Genomic DNA, 27,432 nt, shown 5'->3' on the forward strand with positions numbered 1-27,432 from the left:
GTGTCTGTGTATGCATGCAGAAGATAAACAGAACACACGTTGTTGGATCGTGGCATTGGCTAAAAGATTTGTTCATGAGATTTACTACAATGACAAAATAGCAGGAGGATATAAAACTCTGACAGCACTGCTTGGATATTAACTGCTACATTTTGAAAAATTACACTTTGGACGCAGCTCATTTGTTTGTGAGATACGATCATATACAGTTTTACAACATAAACGCTGCTCAGACTGCATAATTTCTTGAAGAATGATAATGGAGAGCAGATCATTAAGAAGAAATGTGAAATTAATATTTCATGGAGTTAACACTTTTGTGGACAAAAAGTGCTGGTTTTTGTTTTGCAATGGACACTCATGGACATTTTTGGACTCTCTTACGGTGTATTGAGAGTCAGTGAACGGAAAATAATTAAAAAAGGAATAAAGAACACTTGAATATTGGTAAGTTTCATAAAAAAGCAACATTATGAGCAAAAATCTTGTTTTTATCAAACACTACATCTGAATCATACTCAGTATGATGATCAAAGCATATGCAGTACATCAACACCCCCAAAGCTTCACAGTCCTATACCACTTCCTGGATTAATATTTTACTTAGTAGTTGGCAGTTTTCATTTATATGCTATTATTGTTGATGATCGCATTATTTTTCATATGAGATTGATAGTTTCTGCACCTTCCTCGTCTGTGCTTTTGTTTGGGAGAGTCTGTACTCATTCAGATGATGTGTAACAGCGCCCCGAGTGTATAACAGTGAAAACATGGAAACCCAAAAAATTATGTTTGGCGGGGGAAGAGTTATTGATGAACCATGAAGATCAGTGATGGAAAGACTTTCTGAACACAAAACACTGTTTTATGACAGACTCATGAAATACAGTGACAGGCTTTGATCAAAACGTCTCTTTCTGCAGCTCTTCATTAAAATCACACCTGTTTTGATCCTCCATTTTAATCTGGAGCGTTTCTTCACAGCAGCTGCTCTTGGTAACAGACCTGAGAGTCGATCACCAAACTGATGGAGGCTTTAAAGGGGTCATATAATGCCATTTTTGTACAAGTTAATATGATTCTTTAGGGTCTAAATGAAAAGTTTGTAATATACTTTAATTAAAAATTGTCATTTCAATGCATGTGTCTTTAAATGATGATGAGCTTTGCTCACCCCGCCCCTCTGTACTGTGGGGCGTTTTGACACAACACACGTGGAGTGTTGCCTTGACAACAGCTGAGGGTATATTTTGGAGAAAGAATGGCAGCGGGAGTCTTCATTGACAGATTGATGTTCCAGCTAATGGTCATGAAAAACTTTTTTTTTGGTAAAATGTAGGCTTGTCAGTGATGCGTGATTCATGCATTAATAACTGTTACAACACGATTTTTTTTTGACATTACTTCTTAATCAGTAACAGACACCGTTATAAACCATCTACAAAAGTAAGCTTAGTGTAGTGTTACCACGTTAACTTTACCACCTGCGTACACAGTTTGTAATAACACAATAACCATAACGCGTTGTTCATTATAAACGTGGGATTATGAATTATATTGAGAAGGTCGCACATAGAAAGCATGCCCTAATGTACCCTGAGTGTAAACTTTAGCCGCATTCATCGTGAAGCGTGCAAGCGATTTGCAAAGATTAATATAAAGGTTAATAAAACGTTCCTTCTGGAGGTGCAGCAGGAACACAAATAGTTGGTACCAATCCTTTTTTCAGGAGCAGCTTCTTAGCAAAACCTGCTTTATACTGACCCTCGTTTATAAAGCAGTCTGGTGAGAAATGATTCGCGCAAACATGAAAGCATTGACGTTGATCGGGGGGAATATTCCCTTCAAAACAAAACTCAGCCACTGCGTCTTCAGTGGTTCGGATTTAGGAACATCACAATGACTGCTGTGTTCATTATTACACCCAAGGACAGAACACCACAATCGCTTAGACGCCATTCTGCTCCAGTGTATCAACAATGGCGGCCAATGATGACAGCACGCTCAGGGCGGGTCTGTGTTGAAACGCTGCTGTCAATTAACAATCGTGGGAGGGGCGTTTGACCGTGTGACGTCACATGGTCAGACGGCTCGATTTGAGACAGAAGAAAACATATAAGGAGATTAAAAAAAAAAAAACGCTGGATGGATTTTTATCATTATAGGATGGTTGTGTACAGGCACTGCCAACACACAGTTCAGTACAATCAACTTGTAAAACTGCATGTACCATTATATGACCCCTTTAAGATTCACAACTACAGATGAGATTCTGTGAGAGAGGAGAAGATCCTAAATCAAGTTCAGATCTGAGACAAATCCTACATGAACTTGTCAGATCTGAACTCAAGATTCTGTAATAGATCCAGACCAGAGCAAAGCATGCTGGGAACTAAAAATACACTGCCCAGTTTCAGTTTATTCAACACCAATGATGAAGTGAACTTCAGTTTGACGTGTTTAAGTGGATTTACTCAATTAAATCAGGACAGAATGTGCAGTAATTGTGTGGTTTTAACTCATTTTAATGAAGTTCATTTAACAAGGAGCAGAAATCATGTTTACAGTGTAGTTGAAAAGATGGACAGATTAATAATTCCTGATTGTGATGTTTTATCTCCATCAGATTCCCATCGGCTCACTCTGGATCTGAACACAGTGAATGAACGCCTCCGTCTGTCTGAGAGCAACACAGTGATTACTGACACTGTCCCAGAGCGTCAGTCGTATCCTGATCATCCAGAGAGATTTGATGTTCCTCAGGTGTTGTGTAGAGAGAGTGTGTGTGATCGACGCTGTTACTGGGAGATTGAGTGCAGTGTTGGTGTGTATATATCAGTGTCATATAAGAGCATCTGCAGGAAGGGAGAGGGTGATGAGTGTCGGTTTGGATCTAATGATCAGTCCTGGAGTTTGATCTGCTTTTCCTACAGTTACTCATTCAGACACAATAACAAACAGACTGATCTCCCTGTAAAGCCCATCATCATCAGGAGAACAGGAGTGAATAAGGAGAATCACTATAGAACAGGAGTGTATGTGGATCACAGTGCAGGAACTCTGTCCTTCTACAGCGTCTCTGGAGACACAATGATCCTCATCCACACAGTCCAGACCACATTCACTCAACCGCTCTATCCGGGGTTTATGGTTTGGCCTGGATCATCAGTGAAACTGTGTTGATGAATCAGAACAGACTGTAGAGAGATTCTACCCAGAATGCTTTGAGCTCATGATGAATCAGAACAGAGAGACTTTACCCACAATGCTTTGAGCTGATGATAAATCAGTGACACTGAGATGTTATAGAGTCTCTTCATTAATACTGAAATCAGTTATTTTATTCACTAAAACATGTAAAAATGTTCAGACTTTGCTGAAGTGATTTGAACAGGTATTAACTTAGATATAATGCAAATATTACTGTAGCTGAAGTATTTGTGTCAATACTGTATGGAGGACCAAATGACTCAAAATCACATCATGAAATAAATGTTGAAATATTGTAATAAATGTTGAACTGCAGTTTACATGTATATTGTGTCATGTGGTGTCGTTATGAGGAGCAGGAGTGACACTTAAAGATTTAGATCCACTAACCCACTGACAAATAACATGAATCAATTGATCAATTTAATCATTCAAACATAAATGGACATTTTTAAATGTATGAATAAATACACAAATTTAAAACAGTTTATTTGATTCATGTTTTAAACGTAGATTAATAGAACAATAAAAAGTACATTAATAAATCATTTTAAATCACTTTTTTAAAAGCATTTACCAATTGCTTTTCTTTATCCATTTGTCAATCGAGTTAAAAATGCCATTGGTCAGGACACACGTGGAGCAACCAATCAACTTTCACCTCAGTTTGAAGAGCCAATCCTCTGTCACTTGTAAATGTAACACGCACTGTCATTGGACAGTGAGAACAACTATTCGTCAGAGCCGTTAAATATGAGAGTTGAGACAGTCTGACTGAAAGAGTCTGAAACCGCCTACTTCTCTACTATATAGTAGAAGAAAGCAGTAGGTGAAAGCAGTATTGTGTCCGAAACATCAGTAATCATAAAAGAGTAGTTGAGAAGTTCCCGGATGGCCTACTGCTTTCGCCCAGATTCTGAAGTGTTCCTCGATCAGAGATTGTAGCTGTGTCCCAATTCGAGACTTCCGGCAAGATGGCGAACATGTTTTGCTGAGCTCTGGCAAAATTATTTCATAAACCAGCCTCAGAAATTCAAGTGACAGTTTAATTAAAAATATGTGAAAGATTAACCCTAACTGTACCTTTTAGCAATCATTTTTGTATTGAATGAACTACATTTATACTTGAAATTTTGAATGCTTATTCTCTTCTGCTTTTTTTTTTTTTTTTTTTTTTTACATATTTTATACTTATGTTTAGACTCAAATTAACTTGTCCACATTTTCATATTGGTAAAACACACTGTTGCAATTTGGACACATGAATGAACTCTGCTTTATGAAGTCATACAACCTTTTTAATTAACATGTGTTTGTATCATATTTGTTACTGTTTTAATTTTAATAAAAAAAGATTATAAAGATTATATAAAAATAGATTTCTATGCACTTCTGTGATTGTAGACAATGCAGCGTTTTTTTATATTTATTATGAATTAAAGACATGTATCAACAGTGAGAAGAAAAAAAATACAATAATATAAAGTAGGGGGCATATGGACAACACAAGGTTATAAGAATTAAATCAACAATATTACATTTTGTCAATGTAAAGAAAAAAATAAATACATTTAAAGGGTTAGTTCACCCAAAAATGAAAATTCTGTCATTTATTACTTACCCTCATGCCTTTCCACACCCGTAAGACCTTCATTAATCCTCGGAACACAAATTACGATATTTTAGTTGAAATCCGATGGCTCCGTGAGGCCTTCATAGGGAGCAATGACACTTCCTCTCTCAAGATCCATAAAGGTACTAAAAACATATTTAAATCGGTTCATGTATCAAGTACAGTGGCTCAATATTAATATTATAAAGCGACAAGAATATTTTTGGAGCGCCAAAAAAAACAAAATAATGACTTATTTAGTGATGGCCGATTTCAAAACAATGCTTCAGGAAGATTCGGAGCGTAATGAATCAGTGTATCGAATCTGCTGTTCGGAGCACCAAAGTCACGTGATTTCAGCCGTTGGTGACCGTTGGCAGTTTGACACGTGATCTGAATTATGATTCGATACACTGATTCATTGTGCTCCAATGCTTCATGAAGCAGTGTTTTGAAATCAGCCATCACTAAATAAGTCGTTGTTTTGTTTTTTTTGGCACACCAAAAATATTCTCGTCACTCTATAATATTAATATTGAACCACTGTAGTCACATGAACTGATTTAAATATGTTCATTTTCATTTTTGGGTGAACTAACCCTTTAAAGGTTCTTTACAACAGATTCGAGGATGTTAAACATTTTCGACACCTTTGAGTTCAAAGATTTTGACATTTTCTTAAAGGAAGTAAAAAGGGACTTTATATCAGAAGAAAACATACTAAAATTGGGATTACAGTGGATAGTTCTGGCTTTGTGAAGATGAAATTTACCCAGAAGACAAAGCAGTAAAACAGTGCAATCAAGTATAACATCCATAGAATGAAAATCAGACAAGAAAATAATAGATTCAGTCATTTGTACCAGTTTGTTACAGCAGAAGAAAATGTCTCGGTTATGTATGTAACCTTAGTTCCCTGAATAGGGAACGAGATGCTGCGTAATCGCTATGGAAACACCTCTGCGTGATTGCGTCATGAAGCACTTATGAAATCAGTCCAATGGGGTGACAGAACGTCATAGGCGGTTGACGTCACTGACCAGGAACTATAAAGCCTACCCGAAAACACTCTCATTCAGCTTCTGAATCCTGAAGCAAGGAGCTTACGGGCATGCCGGGAATATGGCAAGGTGACGCAGCGTCTCGTTCCCTATTCAGGGAACTAAGGTTACATACGTAACCGAGACGTTCCCTTTCAAGGGAACTTGCGCTGTGTAATCGCTATGGGAACGACAATCCCAATGTCGCCATATGAGCAAGTGACCGTTCATGTGAAGCCGAGGCACAACAACTCACAGTAACACCTGCGCCCCTGAAGTGGAGCCCAGGTCTAGTTCATAAACCCCATGAATGTGAGCAGTGAGGACCAGCCTGCCGCATCACCAACATTTTGCCATATTCCTCGTAGAGTGGGCTAACAGCCAAAGGTGAAGGCTGACCAGCCGACTCATAAGCCAGTGAGATGGCCTCGACCACCCACTTGCTCGTTCTCTGCTTGGATGCAGGGTACACTTTTTAGGTGACCCAAACATACAAAGATTTGATTAGACTTAGTCCACATGGCATAGCTCTGTGGTAATAAACATCCAGTGCTCAAACTGGGCACAGCAGATAAACTTTTCCTGGTCCGATGTATAAATGGAGGAGGACAGAAGGCCTGCAGTACAATAGGTCTCACAGTATTAGTGAGGACCTACGCAAATTTGAGGCACGATGGAGATACCGACAGGGGTTGAATGTCTCCAATTCGCTTGAGAGACGTAATAGCAAGGAGGAACATTGTCTAAGTGTGAGAAATTCTCTGGAATCTCTTTGATAGGCTCGAAGGGGGCCATAGAAAGGCCTTGTAACACAATGGCCAAAAACCCAAGCCGTACTGTGCCACGGAGGAAACGAGTGATAAGCGGGTGTCTCCCCAAAGAGACCCCACTGAAAGGAATCTGGTAAGCAGCTAAGGCCGCCACGTACACCTTTAGCTTGGAGGGGGATAACCCTGAAGAAAATCTTTCCTGCAGGAACTCCAGTACTGCGCTAACCGGGCAGTTGACTGGATCCCACTAATGATTTTCACACCAAGAAGTGAAAAATCTTCAAGGTTTAGAGTTTCCTCGTGGAAGGAGCTCTGGATTGGAGAATGGTCTCAGCAACCTCGGTTGAGAGACCGGAATCTATGAGCTGTTCCCCCTCAGAGGCCACGCCCACAGCTTCCATAACTCCGGGCGGGGGTGCAGTTTTAGACCGCCCGCCTGAGAGAGAAGGTTCTTCCTGATCGGAGTCTCCATCAGAGACCCATCGAGGAGAGATACCAGGTCCGAGAACCATACTCGGGCCGGCCAGAACGGGGCTACTAATAGCAGACGGGCCCTGTCCCGGCAAACTCTCTCCAAAACTCCCGGGAGCAGCGCAATCGGGGGAAATGTGTACAGCGGTAGCCTCGGCCACGGCTGTACCAAAGCGTCCAGCCCAAGAGGTGTTGGGTTTGACATTGAGAACCACAGTGGACAGTGAGTCGTCTCTCGAGACGCAAACAGATCCACTTGGGCTTTGCCGTAGTTCTCCCATAAGAGAACTTCACCACCTCGGGGTGAAGTCTCCATTCCCTGGGCCTCGGCCCCTGCCTCGACAGGATGTGTGCTCCCATATTCAGGTACCCTGGGATATATACTGCTCTGAGGGAGAGCAGTTTCCCTTGGGGCCACAGGAGGATCTGATTCGCCAGCTTGTATAAGGGGCGTGACCTCAGACCCCCCTGATGAATTATATATGAGACCACCGATGTGTTGTCTGATCAAACTAACACATGATGGTCCCTGAGGTCTGGAAGGAAATATTTCAGAGCTAGAAATACCGCCATAATCTCCGGGCAGTTTATGTGCCACGAAAGATGAAGGTCCTGCCACAGACCTCAAGTCAAGCGACCACTTATGATCACTCCCCAGCCCGTGAGGGATGCATCTGTCGTTAGCGTGACGCGACGACTGAGATCCCCCAGCACAGGACCCTGGGACAGAAACCAAGGTTGCTTCCATATGACTAGAGCACGTAAGCATCGCCGCGTGACTCTGATCATGCGAAAAAGATTCCCCCTCGGTGAGAACCCCTTGGTTTTGAGCCACCACTGCAGTGGCCTCATGTTCAGCAGGCCAAAAGGTATCATGTTGGACGCTGCTGCCATAAGACCTAACAGTCTCTGAACTGTTTGACAGTGAGTGACTGGCCTAGCTTTATGTCTGAGACGGTCGAGAGAATCGATGTTATGCGAGCCGGTTATATAAGGGCGCGCATAATCACCGAATCCCATACCACGCCTAGATAAGTGGTCCTCTGAGCTGGAGAAAGCACACTTTTCTTTGCATTTAGTCTCAACCCCAACCTTCTCATGTGAGCGAGAACAACATCTCAATGTTGAACTGCCATATGCTCTGATTGAGCCAGAATCAACCAAACTTCTGTGTAGTTTAGAATGCGGATGCCCTGCATACGCAAGGGCGTCAGAACCACGTCTACACATTTGGTGAAGGTGCGGGGTGACAGTGCTAGGCCGAAAAGAAGAACCCGATATTGGAATGCTTTGTCCCCGAAAGCAAACCTTAGGAACTTCCTGTGTTGTGGGAGGATTGATACATTGGAGTATGCATCAAAAAATAAATAAATAAATGACAGACTTCACTCTGTCAGGAAATCTACTAAGGGTACCAGCCTCTCGAGGCTGGCCTCTAGTGAAATATGGGCAGCCAGCACAGTGCCCTGAAGCGGAACCCCAGCAGGGAACAACTGGCTTGGCTGCACTAGAGGGTGACACGCGGGGAACCACTGCGTCCCGGCATTGCGGCGGTATTGGCAGAGCGCCCCCCTGAGGGCACCGAAGACAGACGGGCACCGTTGAGAGAGGTGAACGCCATTTGACTCCAGAGGGGACCACCCTCAGGTTTTTTTTTTTTTTTTTTTCAGGGAACCAGCCTCTCGAGACTGGCTCCTGATGTGTTTTGGGCAGCCAGCACAATGTCCCGAATCGGCGCACCAGCAGGGAACAACTGACTTGGCTGCCTCGGAGAGTGCGAGCCACCCTTGGGTGACTCACGGGGAACTACTGCACCCCGGCGTTGCGGCGGGGTTGGCAGAGTGCCCCCTGAGGGCACCAAAAAGGCAGATGGGCACCATATAATGAGGTGAGGGCCATCTGGCTTTTTGGAGAGAAAAAACTACTCAGGGAACCAGCCTCTCGAGGCTGGGCCCTGGTGTGTTTTGTGCAGCCAGCACAATGCCCTGAATCGGCGCACCGGCAGGGAACAACTAGCTTGGCTGCCACAGAGAGCGTAAGCCACCCTCGAGTGACTCGCGGGGAATTACTCCGCCCCGGCGTTGCGGCGGGGTTGGCAGAGCGCCCCCCTGAGGGCACCAAAGGCAGGCGGGCACCATATAAAGAGGTGAGCGCCATCTGGCTTTGGAGGGAAAAAACTACTCAGGGAACCAGCCTCTCGAGGCTGGGCCCTGGTGTGTTTTGTGCGGCCAGCACAATGCCCTGTGGGGGCACCGAAAGGCAGACAGGCACCGTATGAAGAGGTGAACGCTGTCTGGCTTCGGTTCCGGCGAAGCTCTTAGCAGCAATGACGGTCCTCAGATCCGTCTTGCCCTTTCGAGGACTTCGCCTGCAAGCGTTGCCCCACCTCCCAGCTCCTTGGAGGGGGAGTACAGGTAGCAACACTCTGTCTGGTGTTGTCTGTGTGAGAAGTTCGTAGTCGGCCTCAGCTGCCCGCCCAGCAGCCACCATAACCGTGCTTTCTTATACCCTACACATCACAGGATGTAAAATACATGGTATGAGAAAGGCTCTCCCATAAATTGTCAAGTCTCTCTGCAGCCAGACAATGCAGCGTGTGAACCGGTGTCATGAGAAATTGAGTCTCCCCAGACATCGGGTCTCCTTCAGGACCCCGGCGGTAATGCCTGATCAAAAAGTTCATGATATCAAATATCATGATATTTGTTGTATGCTAGTTGTGTTAGCTTTTTGTTGCTGCGTTAGCTTCTTGTAGCAAAACAAAAGCATATAAAAATATATCAACATAAAAGCATTACAATAACAAAAGGCCTAAAAAGAAGCATCTAACAAAGCTTTATGTAGTAGACACGCTAGTAACACGCAGGTTAGCTTTACAAAGACCACCTAGTGTGTTTAGTGTTATTTATAATAGCTACATATATATATATAAAAAAACTGTGTAACTCAATTACATGAAAATTGATAATTATCCACCATATTTTATTTCTGTAAAAAACAAAACAAAAACAAAAAACACTGTATTTAAGTGCAATAACACTTTAACATCTGATAATGCAAGTGTAAATTTTGTGTTTCTAATTCTCAGTTGCTGTAATATCTCACCTCATCATGTGGAATAACAGATAACAATAAAGTATATTTGTACTGAACATTTGTATGAAAGTGAGTTAATAAAGATTGTTTTCGTTTGTTTTTAATATTTTTAAATAGTTCATTAAGTTAAATTATATTGTGTTTATAGGGATCCATGATACCATTTATTAAGGACCGAGTAGGAGTGCTGATACATTTTTTCTGGTACTTGCCGATACCGATACCTATACATTTATTAATTTCTCTCTCTCTTTTTTTTTTTTTTTTTTGGTGATTTTGCAGTATTCCAAGCACAACACAGTGAGACTAATGAATGTAGAGCAGCTTCTTTATTATTACTGTAATGAAAAAAGCAATATTTTTTTATGTGCTTGTCACAAACTTAAAGAACAAAAATTTCAGTGTCCAATAACCTTCAAATGGCATAATTACCAAGATTGTTGTTACACAAAAAGAAATTTACAGACAAATTACAGACAATGCAACAAATACTATAGAGATACAAATTAAATAAACTTTTTTTCAGATACAGTAGGTTTATTTCCCATGTATACATTTATTTAACATATTTTGTTGTTTTATTAACATTAATGACAAATATTTAATTAGGCTACGGTCCCTTTAAGACCGAATCCATATCCTGTTCCTAGCCATAACCGACTAATTATGTGAGATACTCCACACCATGAACATTTTGACAACTATGTGTGAAGGTAAATCAGTAGCAAAACTCGAGGTTGCTGATTTGAATGTGAGAACCTGTCATATTAATATTCGTATTTGTAAATTGAAATTTACATTCACAGCCCTGATGTGAAAAGCTGAATGTTTCGATTTGAAGAAATGAAGCCATTTTATTGGTCGATGTCTGACCAATGAACAAAGCCAGCCAGGCATCGAGCAATTCCAGGGTAAGTTTTTCTTTGTAATAGTTATTAAGACAGTTTCAAAATAAATAAAAAAATGTTATGTTTTCCTTGACTGATATACTGTATTACTGATGAAGACTACTTTCCACACGAAAATAACGTTTTGCCATGGTAGTTGTTTATTAGGTGTAAATGCTCAACATAATTCATTATTCAAGGCATTTTCTTTGATGTATTAAATAACGACAAGGTGATTGAACACCAACTCGAAGTGTTGCACCGTGTTATCACACTAAATGGGGTTTATTTTGAGACTGTACATCCTGTTTATTTTAATGAAGTTTTTTTACTAGCTACCACTCCCCATGCCTTTACCTAACTTGGGTAAGTTTGGTTTTATATTCGCACATTCGGACTTCCGCATAGGCTACAATAACTTTGTACACTACATTGGACATTCAGTGGACGTTCGCAAGTAAGTATGCCATTAAAATAATACTTGCCCATTTTGATCGATTGTGAGAAATGTTGTAGGGTTACAGTTGTTGGTTGTAAATATCATGTCGCTGTTTAGAATTTGCAAACATTTACTTTATTGCACATTATTAGAACGTTCTTAAACGCGGAAGTCTGAATGTGCGAATATAAAACCAACTTTACCCAAGTGATTAAAGGGGCAGCAGCCTGAATCGGCGCATTTATAATGATGCCCCAAAATAGGCAGTTAAAAAAATTTATTAAAAAAAACCTATGGGGTATTTTGAGCTGAAACTTCACAGACACATTCAGGGGACACCTAAGACTTATATTACATCTTTTGAAAACACGTTCTTTGGCACCTTTAAACAAAATGCGTGTTTTTTCAGAAGTGTCCTGTACCATCTGTTGGATCTTTTGTGCACTGAGTAGTACTGGAGAAGCTGGTCAGAAAGATCAACTCGGCCCATGTATTTGTTGTAGTCAACCACACAGCGAGGTGCTGTGATGTTTTTTTTCTGCCACCTCTCGTTTTCCTTGATGTGCACGTTTCTGGTGACAGTGTCTCCATCAAAAGCTTGGTGTATGGTGGAGCACATTGACACTTCTCTCGTGTCCATCCATTTCACGAACAACAGTTCTTAATGTCTGATCCATCGGATTGAACCCCTGGGGCTCTGTGTTGTCTGATCATTGTTCTTGCCTGTGAGGGTGAGAGGAATGGTAGAGTCCCAGATGTGATTTTCTTTAATTCGTCCTCTTTTGTGAATTGGGCTGCTCTTTTAAATGGAGGAATGACAAGTCTGGCTCCTACATTTTCAAACAGTCTTTCTATGGTAAAGCCTTTATCTGCCATGCAACAGGCTCCAGTAGGTCCAAAAGTCCTGACTGCTTTATAATCTCTCTGTCAGACATGGATCCAATGAACAGCTGATAAACAAAGGTTACGACTCCACATGGAGCTACACCCATCAATTCCTTAAAGGTGGGGTAGTTTTTGTAATGTGAAAACATCTCTGGCTGTAGTGTCAGTGCTGTGGGGTTTTCACACCTGATCTCAGTACAGTCTAAAATTACACGGACATCAGGGCAGTACTTGTGGAATTTTGCTGGCATGGTTGCCCTGACTTGCTCTTTTGTCGTCCACACAGTCAAGGATCCCAAAATAAGGTAAAGAAAATTTGCACATGTTATGATGACTATGCTTACAGTAGATGTACTTACATTGAAGATGTCTGCCAGGACCTTCCCTTGTAGACCTGCAGACACGGGACAGCAGTAAAGAAAAAACTCATCAATAAGCTGAAGCGTCCTGTTAGAGCCGGCTCCTGGAACTGCCTCCACACCCTGTCTCTGTGCCTTTGACCAGTAAACAAGGTTTGATGCCGATGGTTCAATAGATTCCCAGAAGATCCGGAAAACCCTCTCGGAAGGAAAGCGTGTATAAAATCTAAAATCATCATCCGAGAGACAAAATCGATTTATGTGTATGTGCGTGACAGAGAGAGCTTGGACCTAGCCTCTAACTCTTAAGTAAGATTTAAGTAAGTTTGCTGAATATTCTGAGAGGAACGTTGGGTCGCTATTACTGTGATTAACTACACGCGCAACGAAAGGTTATCTTAAATGTTCTGGTTCATTTAGGATTTACCTCAAATATTGAAAAATGGTTAAAGATGGAGAGTAAAACTGTGAACTCAGTGTCAACACATAACTGTATTCCATGCCAAAATTGTATTAGTTACTCAGTATATATTTTTAACAATGCGTAAATTGTTTCATATACATTAATTAGTTTGTTCTTTTGTTGCAAGTTCAGTGCGCTTGCAGACATACTCCGCCCACATGCTGTTCTGATTGGCTGTGATTTTTGAATTGTGGCGTTTTGTAAGGCTGTCACATCCAGTGTTGACAGTCAGATTGCTCGTTGCATCTTGTATAGGTGAGAACCAGACAATGGACAGATACTGAAGATTGATCAAGTGGAAAAGCAGAGGGGAAAACCCATTCAATCTGCAGTATAATTTTACATGCATTTTATGGATGCTATGTGTTTTTCCCTCATATTAAATATTTTCCAAAAGTACACTAACAGCATAACTAATTTTTTAAACAGTATAATTGTAACAAAAATATATACAAGAATAATTAGGTATTGTTGTAAAGTAAAAATAATAACACCCATTTTTACAAAAATATACTCCCCCTTCTCATACCACTTACCTCTCTAATTTCTCCCAAAATGAAATGATAAATAGCATTTCACAAGAGATCACAGAAGACATCATCAAGCAAATGAAGGTCTCAAAGATGTTCTCTGTGATGGCAGATGAAGCTAGAGACAGACGCGCTTGCTGTCTGTGTGCGTTTTGTTACACAAGAAGGTACAGTTTGAGAGTGTTTCCTTGGGCTGCAGAAACTTCAGAGCTTTGATCCATTGCAGATGCGATAGAGGAAGTGCTACAGATGCACAGTTTGGGTGATCTTATGTGTGTAGCACAAGCCTACGATGGTGTATCTGTCATGAGTGGAGCAGTGGGGGGTATCCAAGCCCACTTCAGAGAGCGACAATTTTATCAATTTACAAACTATAAATTTTAAGTATATCCAACATAAACCTTTAAGTAATATTTACAAATGTATCCTTGTAAGCCACAGATTAAGTTACTTTCTCCAAGTTATTTCTATTTCTATTTAAATATTTTTATTTTTTTGTTTTCTTAATTTTCCTAAAAGTGCCACAAAACGGTAAACAAGCATCTAAATTTACAAAACATTTATTCACATTCAGTTAGCTACTTAAAACAGTGTTTTGAACAACGTTAAAACATCAAATTCAATTACATCATAAACATTAAATCAGCAGATAAAAATTAAGCAGTAGGAAAAGTGATTAATTTTTTTTTTATTTGTGTTCAGCTCATCAGCAACAACCTTTAAACACCTTTAAAGAAACTGTCCCAAATACTGTAAGGGGGAAAGTTAGGACGATTATATGGGCCCACGCACTTTTGGGGCCCCCAGAGATCGGTTTTATTAGAAGTAATAAAGTAGAAATTATAAATGTATAATCTACCAAAGAATTACAAATAAAAACAAAATTATGGCTTATTTTCCGGCAAAATATCTGACTAAATACTGATACTTAGTGGTCAAAACCAATAGCAAAAGTAATAGGTCAGTATTAGTAAATGTAGACAAAGATTTTGGTTGGCTTGTATGTTTGGTGCGGAATGGGTGTGGTGGGGGGCCCAACCTCATTTTCTTTCATAGGGCCTAAAATTGCTAGCGGCGCCCCTGTGAGGCTTTGTTACATCATAAGTGTTTCGCAATGTTAATAGTTCATGTGACTTTGGCTTTCTTATATGATTATTTCTTATGCTTATTTACTGTTAATTATTTGTTTGAATAAATTTGCCCCGAAGACAAGTGCTTATGAAAAGTGCTTTATGTGCAACTGAGTTTTATACAAACATTTTAGTTTTTATTTGAGTGTAATTAATATATCTGAAAATAAACAGCAGGTGAATATAAAACCTCTAATATTATAGTGTACCAAATGAGAGGGTTCCCTGTATAGTTAGTGTGCAGCATTATTTAGGAGAGTTTTTCTTTCTGTCAGTATCGGAAGATCATTCAAAATAATCGACTAGCGATATAGGCAGAGAAATTTTTGTTTTGTTGGCACATCTCTATAAATAATCTAATAACTCTGCACAAGTTAGGTTAAGTTCAAAGGCCTACTGGCTAGAATTTCTGAAAGATGCTTATGTTTAATGTAAGCTGGCCTTTGAGAACAGCCTGTCTCTGGTCTGGCCTCCAATTCTTGCCTCAAATTTGATGCCATGCCTTCAAATAAGAATTTTTTTTTTTTTTTTTTTGCCACATTTGATATGATTTATTTTGACACACAGATTAAAATAAGATTACCATCTCTGATGGAATCTGTGCTCTTTGGTCTTAGGACCACTGGTAAGGGAGGAGGGGCTGTTAGGTTTCTTGGAGGAAGTCGATGAACCCTTTTTTGGTGTTTTGGGTGGGTGAGATTGTGTTTCTGGTAAAGTTGCCAGAAGGTCATCTTCCTCTGATGGAAGTGATGATGTTGATGAGGGTGATGGTGATCTGAGACGTTTTGGTCTATGTAAGTAAATTAGCCATTATTAGACTTTTTGGTTCTCATGCGTAATGTTATGCAATACAAGTAAAGATGTATATGACAACATTTCCCTCAAACAAAGACACAACACAGTTCCATACATTGTGTGGTACAGTCAAAACTCAGACTAAAATGAGGATTATTTCATATTCAACAAAAATTCTTTGTCATTCATTCTTTGTCTGTGTTTAGGTCTGATGTCACACATGACCTTTCCCACTTTTCTCTTATTTTGTCAATTGAATCTGTAAGCAACATTTAGCATGTTAACTATTCAACCATAACATAAACTAGGAAGATGTAGCAGGGTACGACATTAACGTTTGTCAGGGAGAAAAACCACAAAAAAATCAAAAATTTTTCCGGACATGCTTTTTTTACTCTGGCAAGTAAATGACCAATTTACTTGTCTGAAGGAAATGACAAGGCTTAATGTCGAGCCCTGATAGTATAGGTAGATGCAGTGATAGTATTTGACAATATCAGAAAAACAAAGCATAACAAAGAATAACAAAGCAACACCAGATGTATGTTACTCAATTGCATGTTTCTTCATTGAAAATGACCTGATTCGTAGAGCACACGTGCAGCAAATTGTTTCCAACCCTTTGATGGATCAGGGACAACCTTTTTTTGGACATTTCGGAGAATCTGAAACTTGTCCCTATAAGGAGGCCACCAGGCAAGGCCATCCGAAAACCACTCCTTTGCCACCGGGCCAGTTTGGTTTTCCTTCTCAAACAGTACTATTAAGTACATATTCACCTAACACAAAATAATCAACAATAAAAAGTGTACTTGAATTAGTAATCAGTTGGGAAGAGATAAAAATTCCAGCTGGTACAGGTCATGCTCTTGTGTCTTACACAATGTCTTACATAATGTCTTACACCAGCAAAATCCCTCACAACCAATTTATATCAAGACACAGAAATAACAAAACAAACCATTTAAAACAAAATGAACTGGATTAGAAACTTAATATGTAAGTTTAAGTATTATAACTATTATTATAAAATGTACATAAACTGGATGCTCGTCTGTGTGTTATCAAACACGTTTTCATTTATTCTGGACTCTGAACTCGCGCTCTGCTGCCACACTGGAGCGCACTCGCCACCAACTGGACAGGGGTGGGAATTACAGTAACAAGTTACATCAGCCTCAGTGTAATCTGTCAAAATGACGGCCGGCCTTCAGATTTTTCCGTCACTGCAAAAAAAATTCGTCAATGACGGGTGTGTACATTGATTCACACTTTCCAGATTCTCACACACATATCTAATATATAATATAGTTGATTGTTGGTAATTATTTATTTTTCTTCCTTTTTGTTTTTCCTTTTTTCAACCAAATTTTAACGTTGTTTAAACGTCTGGCAAATTTGTCTTTCCAACCAGTTTTTGCTGGGTGAGTTATTTTCAGCTGCCTCCTCAGATAGCAGCACTTGCCTCCTCACGGCTGCTGACACCGTGCCCGATTGTTTCTCCTGTCTCAACAGGTACAGATCTCTACACTGGATATGCCGCCGCGAGATGTTATGTTTCGTTACACTATCTCTTTTCAAATGTGGATTTCCTGACACGATCAACGCCAGCCTGTTTCTGCCCTCTGCAATATTTGCAGAACATGAGGTTGTTCTCGAAAACCAGCCATGGGAAAATTTTCAGCCAATTGGCATTAAATGTACCTCTGCTGGCTCCAGTGGATGTTGAGGTTGAGTGAGTTCACCGTAGGTTCGCTAAAATTGTTCTCAGTAAATCTTGTGAAGAAACCTTGTTAAATGAACCTTCTAAACCCCCCTCACCAGATTCCTCTTTTTCTCTTTTTTTCTCTTTCTATCACTTGACACTTGAATCTCTCACTTAAAATCCAGCAGTTCCCGCACATTCCCACACTATTTCAGTGATTGGCTTATTGGTTGCGAATCGTCGCTCTCATTTGCATAAAGTTAAGCACATCATCATGAAAAAAGACCCTGACCCCAACAACTTCACGTCCTCTTGCTTCCTTTCCATGTGAAATCAATGGTATGCTTTGCTTTATCGCGCTGTTGTTTAGAATGTATTGAGAACAGCTCGTCACTCGCACACAGTGCTCGTAAATTATTTTTCCAGTTCACACATATCTATTTTTAGGCATAAATGCGAGTGAAATACTCGCACTGTAGAGCCCTGCTTCCATAGAAATGAATTGAAATCGCTTGCTCTGCTCCGCCCACTCCGCGCCAGTGAACACGTACTGTTAACACGCCGACAACGCGCCTGAACACACCTCGTTTTCAGACCAGCATGCACATGGGCGCAAATGCATTTGCTATTTAAACAATGTGGCTATCAAATTGACCCGCAAACATCACCAAATGAACCAAAATTTTTGTGCATATGTCAAAACACATCAGTGTGTTGAAACTTTGCATGCATGCATATTTATGACTCTAAATGAGAAAAAAAAGTCTCATTTAAAAAAACAAAAAAACAAAAAAAAAACAGGTTAACTGATGTTTCTGACAACTCAAAAATCAATCGCAGTCATACAATCGCAACAGTACACAATGGTTAAGATATTTTTAATGAAATCTGAGAGATTTCGGTTACTCCATTTACAGTTGAGATAAACAAAACTTTATAGATTAAAAAAATGTCATATTGAAACACGAATGTAAGTCTTCTGAAGAGATATGATCACTTCAAAAGATTGACAGATTTAATTTTAGCCTTTTATTCACATTGTAAACATTGGCTAACATACAGGAAGTGCTTAAAATTTTGTTAAAAGTAAGTTCAAACACATTAGAGCAAACCTCATTGGTTTTTTATTTAGTCTTAAAGGGGTGGTTCATTGCGATTTCACTTTTTTAACTTTAGTTAGTGTGTAATGTTGCTGCTTGAGCATAAACAGTATCTGCAAAGTTACAGCGCTGAACATTCAGTGCTAACGGAGATATTGTCTTTTAAAGTTATGGAAGTTTAATGCCTACAAAAACGACTGGTTTGGACTACAACAAGCTTCTTCCCGGGTTGGTGACATCATAAACCCTGCAAAACACACCCCCGGGAACACGCAACAAAGTGGGCGAGGCCATGTCATGCACCGGACGCGAGCGGCGCGTCAAAAGATAATAGAGCCCATTATAATCTGTGATATTTTCTACACTGGATGCGGCGCTGAAGACAGCTTCCAGAATCTACACGAGTTCAATGCTGGGTTTGCTCAAAGGCTTTTACTGAAAGATGAAGCAGTTCCCACTTTAAAAGCAGAAGCTGCTGTTTATTGGCTTCAAACTGTAAGTACGTTTTATTGTTTGTACATGTCTTTTAAACGTATAGTTCTGTTGCTATTTTTGGTTGCATCAAGGACGTTAACAAAGACCAACTCGTTTTTGCTTCACTAGCCAGTTAGCTAAATTCTACCAACACCAACAAACTTCTATGTTCATAGACAAACAGTTGTTCATGCTATAAATTAAACGCTACCTTTACAGAAATGCTACTACTCAGTCATGTATTCGGCTACAGTAAAGCTTTAATCAGGATAAAACTGTATATTGAAAGCTAACAAACAGCAGTGACAGCATATCTAAACACTTTGACACAAATACTAAATGAAATACCGTTCATAAACGTCCTTTAAAAGCCGTGATTGCTGAGGTTCTGCTTGACCCTCTTCATCTGGGTCTGATTCGGCTCAATTTGATACAGCAATATAGACGCCATTATTTACATTTCCACTGAAGCACATGTAACGGCTCTGGTAACAACGAATGGTTAGGGGCGTGGCATTTCTGGATGCTTCAGCGAATCACGATGGCTCTGGATACACTGGGCCAGCTAACCAATCTGAGCACATTGCGTATTTCGGAGGGAGCGGCTTCATAGAAGCAGGAAGTCAAATGAGCCGTTCAAATGATAATGGAAACAGAGGTGTAGAATAAAGGTGAAATATATGAAAAATATGGCTTTTTTTTTTTTTTTTTTAAATGAAGCATTAAGACATGTTAAACTGTGCCCCAAAAACACAATCAAGCCTAGAAAAAAAACACTGAACCACCCCTTTAAAACATCTTAAAAATGCACATGTACATGTACACCAGGGAAATCTAAATTTTCTAGGGGACCATGCCCCCGTACCCCCCCAAACAAACAAAATTTTCTGACCAGGGTAATTATGAAACCCTGCGTACGACCCGGCTTATATTCTATCTAATGAAATCTGAGGTAAACGTGTATTTCTACAAATGTGCGCACTTTTGGACTAAAAGTTTGTATGTGTATGCACTGTGATCAAAAATAAATGGGGCCAAACCTGATTGTTTGTATCATATTTGTCACTGTTTTAATTTTAATTACAAAAAATATCTCGTAAAATAGTTGGATTTCTATGCACTTCTGTGATTGTAGATGATGCATGACTTTTATTTTGGAGTGACGACATGACGTCATAAGACTGCGCCGCACACCTGCATCTGTTGTGATTCTGCTGAATAAAGGTTTGTTTTAAGAATTGAATCTTTTTTAATCGACAGAAACAGTTTTTTAGTTTTAATAGTTTTACCAGCGATGTTAAAATAGTTTATTTACTATTTAATGTAACATTGTGATTCTTTATCTAACTGTAATGAAGGATATTTGTGTGAGTAAAGCTCATCCACTGATGAGAAACAGTAAACCTGCGTCTCATTTCTCTCTATATATCATAAATCAGTTTATCATGAACACGAGTTCAGTCTCTGGCGAGTAATGATGGAGAAACTGAACTTTTCAACTCCGAGTCAATTGAATCAAATACTTTGATAAATGATTCAGTGAATCATGACACGTGCTGGTCAAACCATAGATATACAGTGGGTACGGAAAGTATTCAGACCCCCTTAAATTTTTCACTCTTTGTTATATTGCAGCCATTTGCTAAAATCATTTAAGTTCATTTTTTTTCCTCATTAATGTACACACAGCACCCCATATTGACAGAAAAACACAGAATTGTTGACATTTTTGCAGATTTATTAAAAAAGAAAAACTGAAATATCACATGGTCCTAAGTATTCAGACCCTTTGCTGTGACACTCATATATTTAACTCAGGTGCTGTCCATTTCTTCTGATCATCCTTGAGATGGTTCTACACCTTCATTTGAGTCCAGCTGTGTTTGATTATACTGATTGGACTTGATTAGGAAAGCCACACACCTGTCTATATAAGACCTTACAGCTCACAGTGCATGTCAGAGCAAATGAGAATCATGAGGTCAAAGGAACTGCCTGAAGAGCTCAGAGACAGAATTGTGGCAAGGCACAGATCTGGCCAAGGTTACAAAAAAATTTCTGCTGCACTTAAGATTCCTAAGAGCACAGTGGCCTCCATAATCCTTAAATGGAAGACGTTTGGGACGACCAGAACCCTTCCGAGAGCTGGCCGTCCGGCCAAACTGAGCTATCGGGGGAGAAGAGCCTTGGTGAGAGAGGTAAAGAAGAACCCAAAGATCACTGTGGCTGAGCTTCAGAGATGCAGTCGGGAGATGGGAGAAAGTTGTAGAAAGTCAACCATCACTGCAGCCCTCCACCAGTCGGGGCTTTATGGCAGAGTGGCCCGACGGAAGCCTCTCCTCAGTGCAAGACACATGAAAGCCCACATGGAGGACTCCAAGATGGTGAGAAATAAGATTCTCTGGTCTGATGAGACCAAGATAGAACTTTTTGGCCTTAATTCTAAGCGGTATGTGTGGAGAAAACCAGGCACTGCTCATCACCTGTCCAATACAGTCCCAACAGTGAAGCATGGTGGTGGCAGCATCATGCTGTGGGGGTGTTTTTCAGCTGCAGGGACAGGACGACTGGTTGCAATCGAGGGAAAGATGAATGCGGCCAAGTACAGGGATATCCTGGACGAAAACCTTCTCCAGAGTGCTCAGGACCTCAGACTGGGCCGAAGGTTTACCTTCCAACAAGACAATGACCCTAAGCACACAGCTAAAATAACGAAGGAGTGGCTTCACAACAACTCCGTGACTGTTCTTGAATGGCCCAGCCAGAGCCCTGACTTAAACCCAATTGAGCATCTCTGGAGAGACCTAAAAATGGCTGTCCACCAACGTTTACCATCCAACCTGACAGAACTGGAGAGGATCTGCAAGGAGGAATGGCAGAGGATCCCCAAATCCAGGTGTGAAAAACTTGTTGCATCTTTCCCAAAAAGACTCATGGCTGTATTAGATCAAAAGGGTGCTTCTACTAAATACTGAGCAAAGGGTCTGAATACTTAGGACCATGTGATATTTCAGTTTTTCTTTTTTAATAAATCTGCAAAAATGTCAACAATTCTGTGTTTTTCTGTCAATATGGGGTGCTGTGCGTACATTAATGAGGAAAAAAAATGAACTTAAATGATTTTAGCAAATGGCTGCAATATAACAAAGAGTGAAAAATTTAAGGGGGTCTGAATACTTTCCGTACCCACTGTATATTAGCCCTTGAGAAAACAGTGATATCATCGTCCAGCTCAGTTCAGTTCACATACAATGGTGTCAATGCAGATCAAAAACATTGTTGAGTATCAAGTGTCCCCAACTAAGCAAGCCAAAGGAACCCAAACTTCATCAGGTGACATCAGAGTAATGATGTGGATGATGCTTAACTTTTACAAAACGTTTGCGCTTATCCGGATTGTTGAAACCGACCGATTGTCCACACCGTCTTGATATCCAGCCGAAGAGCGAAGATACTAATACTTAGTATTAATGTTTTAATACTAAGTTTAATTTCTTAATATATACACACAAACACACACTTGTTATCTTTTTTGGGGGTGTTACGTAGACATAATAGCCTTTATACTGTACTAATGTTATATGTGAGTCCCTGAACCACAACGGGACACAGTCTGCATTTTCAATAAATCAATAACTATGCAAAATCAATAACTATGGTTTGTTACACTTTGTTCTTTATAGGGATCTAAATTGTGTTCTTGTAAGATTTTAAATATTGGGGTTGCCGGACCACAAACATCTATTTTTCTATGTTTATAATTCATACATTATTATAATAATTACTTTTTTTGTGTATTCATGTATTTATACAGGAACTGATCATGAATTGGAAGTCCCTTCTTTATCACATTACAGGTGTGCACAGTTGGATTGAAGAAGGAAAGCCGAAAAAATGTGGACACAATGATCTCAGTCCTAAACAGCAACAAAGGACTGAAGGTCGTCAACAAGCCACAACCACTACTTCTAAGTGGGAAACAACATACTGTGCATAACTACTAAAAGTTACTCAAAATGTAGGATAGTGACAATAGATTTGAGTTCATAAAATTGAGAATCAAATGAGAATGTTCTGTTATAGTAATGAAATCAATACAAATAGTATAATTTATTCTGTTATGTTTCATATTTTTTCTTTTATTATAGGGGTACTTCGGTACAATGTGGTTTTCCTGAAACATACCAAAGAATGGTTAGCCAAAGCGATTTTTGAACTAACCACACAAAATTTCAGAGGGACTCTGGACATCAGTGTTGTTTACAAGGTCTTATTTGACTCATCGTCCATTGCCACAGAACATAGCCCTACAAGCAAGAAGTAATTGCAAAGCGCTGATCAAGATTTGAAAACTAATTTACTTTCAAATGTTATGAGTCTAATGTACAATAACTATTATTACTCATGTTGTTTATAATTTTTCCTCATTTTTTTCTTATTGAGGTAACGACAGAATACACCATTGGTAAAAAAAAAAAAAAAAAAAAAAAAAATTTCTTGTGCTAGTTTGAATATAGACCTTTATGGTACCCTACATCAGTTGCATTTACACATCAGTGACTGTAGTTATCTCAAATTTGTCTTCCAAATACACTTTCGTGTGAGACATCAATAATAAGTATGTAGTGTTGATGTATATACAACAACAAATAACATTGAATATGAAAGTAACAAAACTACAGCGATTACAGTAAGTAAACAAAAGATAAATACAAATACTACTCAAGCCACTACAAATTATAATGTTTATCAAAAAGGTAACATTGTAATTGCAATTCCAATTAATATTCCTACAAAAGACCAAAAGCCTCTTCTGCTTCTCTGAAGCCCACATAATGTCTGACGGAGAAGGGTATGACTGTCTAATGGCACTCACAACACAGCAATCCAGAACCCTCCTGTTACGTCTTCCCAATCTCTCTTCTCTCAGTATCCATTCTAGAACTAGCATGTGTGCCACCAGCCTGTGTTGACTGTAAAATAAAAAAAAAAGTGTGCATTGAAAAATATAGTTGTATTACATGTAATTATACTACACAGGATAATACTGTTAAGGTGCCACCAGGTCCTTGTGGCCTCGGACGGCGTCTCCAGTTTATTCTGGGCAAACTGAAAAACACCTCTAAAACGCTGTTGCTCAGTAATGGTGGAAAACCATTTTGTTCAGTGATGCAGTGAGATGGAAACATGGTCTCACCAGCTGACTCACTGACTGATTCTAACGGCGGAATTGAAATGGTCCAGTTGTGGCAGCATTGAGATTCTTGCTCTGTTGGCAATGGTTGGCATTTGCCACATGTGCACCACCACATCTCATTGGATATTCTTGGATCTTGGATGACATGGGGTGAGTAAATTACCAGGAAATTTTAATTTGAAAGTGAACTAATCCTTTAATACTTTTATGTCTATGGAAGAAGTTGTTCAAGACATCCAGGATCAAGTAAAAGAGACTGCTATAAACTGCTCATCTTCACAGGACCCAGACATTAAAAGTACAACAGAACAGTCATTTCAGGAAATTGAAAACCCTTTCACCTTACTTAATTACACATCTAAATGAAACTCATATTTTACCAAAAAATGGGGAATTGTCCAGCCTGTGGAGAAAGTACTTGGGGTCAGATTTGACAAGAAAATCGGACTACTGGATTATATGAGCAAGTTGCTGTGACTGACAAGTTTGCATAAGTTCCAATTCTACAAATCTTAAAGAGCATTTTAATGCATCCAAATGCCTCCTACAGGTTAAAGTCGGGCATACCAAATAAAGATGACATTTACCCTGATATTGAAGATGGTACATAAAGAGTCATCCCCTATTTTCCACTGAAAAAACTGCACTTCAAATTCAACTGATTTACGATGATTTTGAGACTGCCAATCCATTGGGGTCAAAGAAGGGAATTCACAAATTGGGTGGTATATATTTTACTTTGAGAAATTTCCCACCACAATTCAGTTCTTTAGCAAACATACATTTATGTGCACTTTTCCATGCCCAGGACATCAAAACATATGGATTTGATGCAATATTGGACCATATTGTCAATGACATAAAAGTCCTTGAGACCAGGGGAATAGAAGGTCTTGGTGGTTGTGTGTGTGGAAGCATTGTCAAAGTAACAGGAGACAATCTTGGTTTGCATTGCATTTTTGGTTTTGTTGAATCTTTTAGAGCTCAGAATAGCTGCAGGTTTTGCCTAATTGAAAAGGACGATTATCAAACTGTTCTGTGAAGATGAGCCGAATGTAACTTTGCGCACTAAAGAGACACGCTTGCAACACCGCAAAGCTATTCAATCAGACCCAAAACTGCCCCATGTTTGTGTTGTGAAATGCACATGTTTGTTAGACACTCTGCAGTACTTCAGTGTATCAGACAATTTTTCTGTAGACATACTGCATGATGTTTTAGAGGGAGTTGCACAGTTTGAATTAAAACTTGTTTTGCGTTATGTACAAGAGAGTTTTTTGACAGCAAAAGAGATGGCAGATTGCATTCATTTAACTATGGGTACATGGAGAGGAGAAATCGACCTCCTGCTGTAAAACTGGATGATAAGAACAATGATTTTAGGCACTAATATTTGGAGACATTGTGCCCCAAGATGATAAATATTGCCAACTCCTATACTTTTACTACAAATAGTAAACACTGTATTTTCTCCCATTTTAACTGAGGGACTTACTGTTTATTTAAAACACTTCAAGTGTTTATTTCCAGAAAATAATTTACTGCCTAAACATCATTTACTGATTCACTATCCGATGTATATGAAATATCGGGCCTATTGTTCACATGTGGTCCATGCAATATGAGTCACAATTTCTTCAAGACGCAACAAAAATGTTTCAAGAACATCACTCTGACACTTGCAAAAAAAAAAACAAAAAAACATGGCATATCTGGGAAGACTTCAATCATGACTTCAACCATGCTTGGATAGAATTACTATTCAAGTCATTTAATAACTTATTTTATGTGTTAGAGAAATCTAATACATTGGCAAGCCACCCAAATGACTGAGCCAAAAACAGCAAAATCTAACAGCTCTCATGCAACAACACAGAATGCCCCTTTGTCACTGCGTATTAATGAGTTTAGCCACAGCAGGTCACACATTTTTCTCAGGCATATCATGTAGTTATCTCTATTTGGACTCACAGGTTTGCAGCAGCCGCTGCAGCGAGAGGGAGACAGACGGGGGTTAGGAACATGAGACCTGCTCTCAGCGGGCAGCATACTGGCCAACGTCAGAGGTCAGATGGCTCCATGGGGGAAGCATTCATTTGCGGCTGCGGCAGCTAGGAACAGCCCGCCCCACCCTGAGGAACGGAAGAAGTGTGCGACCTGACATGAAATGTTCCCCTTCATTTCTCTCTCCGCCTGCAAAGAGAATTAAGACCTGGATTATAAAAGATTGAACTTCCTCTAAATAAATGTTCGAGTAACATACTGCATGCTAATGTCAAACACACAAACCCTTCACATGAGATGAAACCTTGTTGAAAAAAAATTCACACATTTTAAAGCTTTCACAGCAGAAAATATCTAACCATTAGTGAAGTGGAAAGTTGAACAGACTTTAAAAAATGCTCTACTCAGCCTCTAACTAAATGTGTGAACTGACACCATTTTCTGACTTGTTGCACATGTTATGATGGATTCAGACACATTATGGTTCAACTTTTGAACCAAATGCAGACTACTCCATTACAATGTCAGTGATTTTATGTGAAGCTGGTAAGCTGTTTGTGGAGTTGTTTAATCCTCCTCTGCTGAGATCTTCAGAGATTTAATGTCTTAAGTTAATATCTTAAGTTGATTTCATCTAAGGCTGTGGCTGGAAGTTAGTTGTAGTTAAATTCAATTTAATTCACATTTATTTGTGAAGTGCTTTTCACAATGCATATAGTTTCAAAGCAGCTTCATAGAAAATGCATGTATACATTACAATTTAGAATGATCTGTTATTGGAGGTGACTGTGTAGTACTCCTGTAAAGGATGATATTAAATGAGCACACATTCAAGCGATGCTTTATCATGAATGAATACAAATTATGTATCGCACAAGTGCATAGTCTCACACTTTTTTAATATTAACGAGTACAAATGATCACAAATGCATAGTATCAACGCAGTTGACACAGTTAGAAGGTGTTAATGTAACCACTTTCACAATTTCATTCATGCCAGGTATGCAAATATATCCACTACATACTACATAGTCTACTCGTGAGGTCATACACATACTCACACTATCAGTGAATAAGCATGAAATAAACTCATAACAGAAGTAAGGAATTAAGTATAACATAAAACACATAAATGAATAAAGTATAACATGAAACGCATACAACGCTATCCACCTTATTCCTTACTAGCTTACTGCGTTTCGAATTATGGGTTGCACTTCCGGTTTGGGGAACTTCCGTTTAAAAAGACTGATTATAAGGTTGCC

At 39.4% G+C, this 27,432-nt stretch overlaps 3 protein-coding genes across 3 annotated transcripts in view; 1 reads left to right on the forward strand and 2 right to left on the reverse strand.

The window, feature by feature from the left end:
• The window catches only part of LOC127508734 (NACHT, LRR and PYD domains-containing protein 3-like), a 43,664-nt gene extending 40,139 nt beyond the window's left edge, over positions 1 to 3,525 (forward strand). The window contains exon 10 of the mRNA XM_051887038.1: positions 2,627 to 3,525. Within this exon, the coding sequence (XP_051742998.1) occupies positions 2,627 to 3,183 (557 nt within the window). The 3' untranslated portion in view covers positions 3,184 to 3,525. The remainder of the gene's footprint in view (positions 1 to 2,626) is intronic.
• The window catches only part of LOC127508849 (gastrula zinc finger protein XlCGF8.2DB-like), a 537,748-nt gene that overhangs the window by 98,720 nt on the left and 411,596 nt on the right, over positions 1 to 27,432 (reverse strand). The window lies entirely within an intron of this gene.
• LOC127508848 (uncharacterized) overlaps positions 1 to 27,432 on the reverse strand; it is a 630,120-nt gene that overhangs the window by 34,062 nt on the left and 568,626 nt on the right. The gene's annotated exons all lie outside the window — the stretch shown is intronic.

This window comes from Ctenopharyngodon idella, chromosome 3, assembly GCF_019924925.1.
Source record: "Ctenopharyngodon idella isolate HZGC_01 chromosome 3, HZGC01, whole genome shotgun sequence".
Lineage (NCBI taxonomy): Eukaryota > Metazoa > Chordata > Actinopteri > Cypriniformes > Xenocyprididae > Ctenopharyngodon > Ctenopharyngodon idella.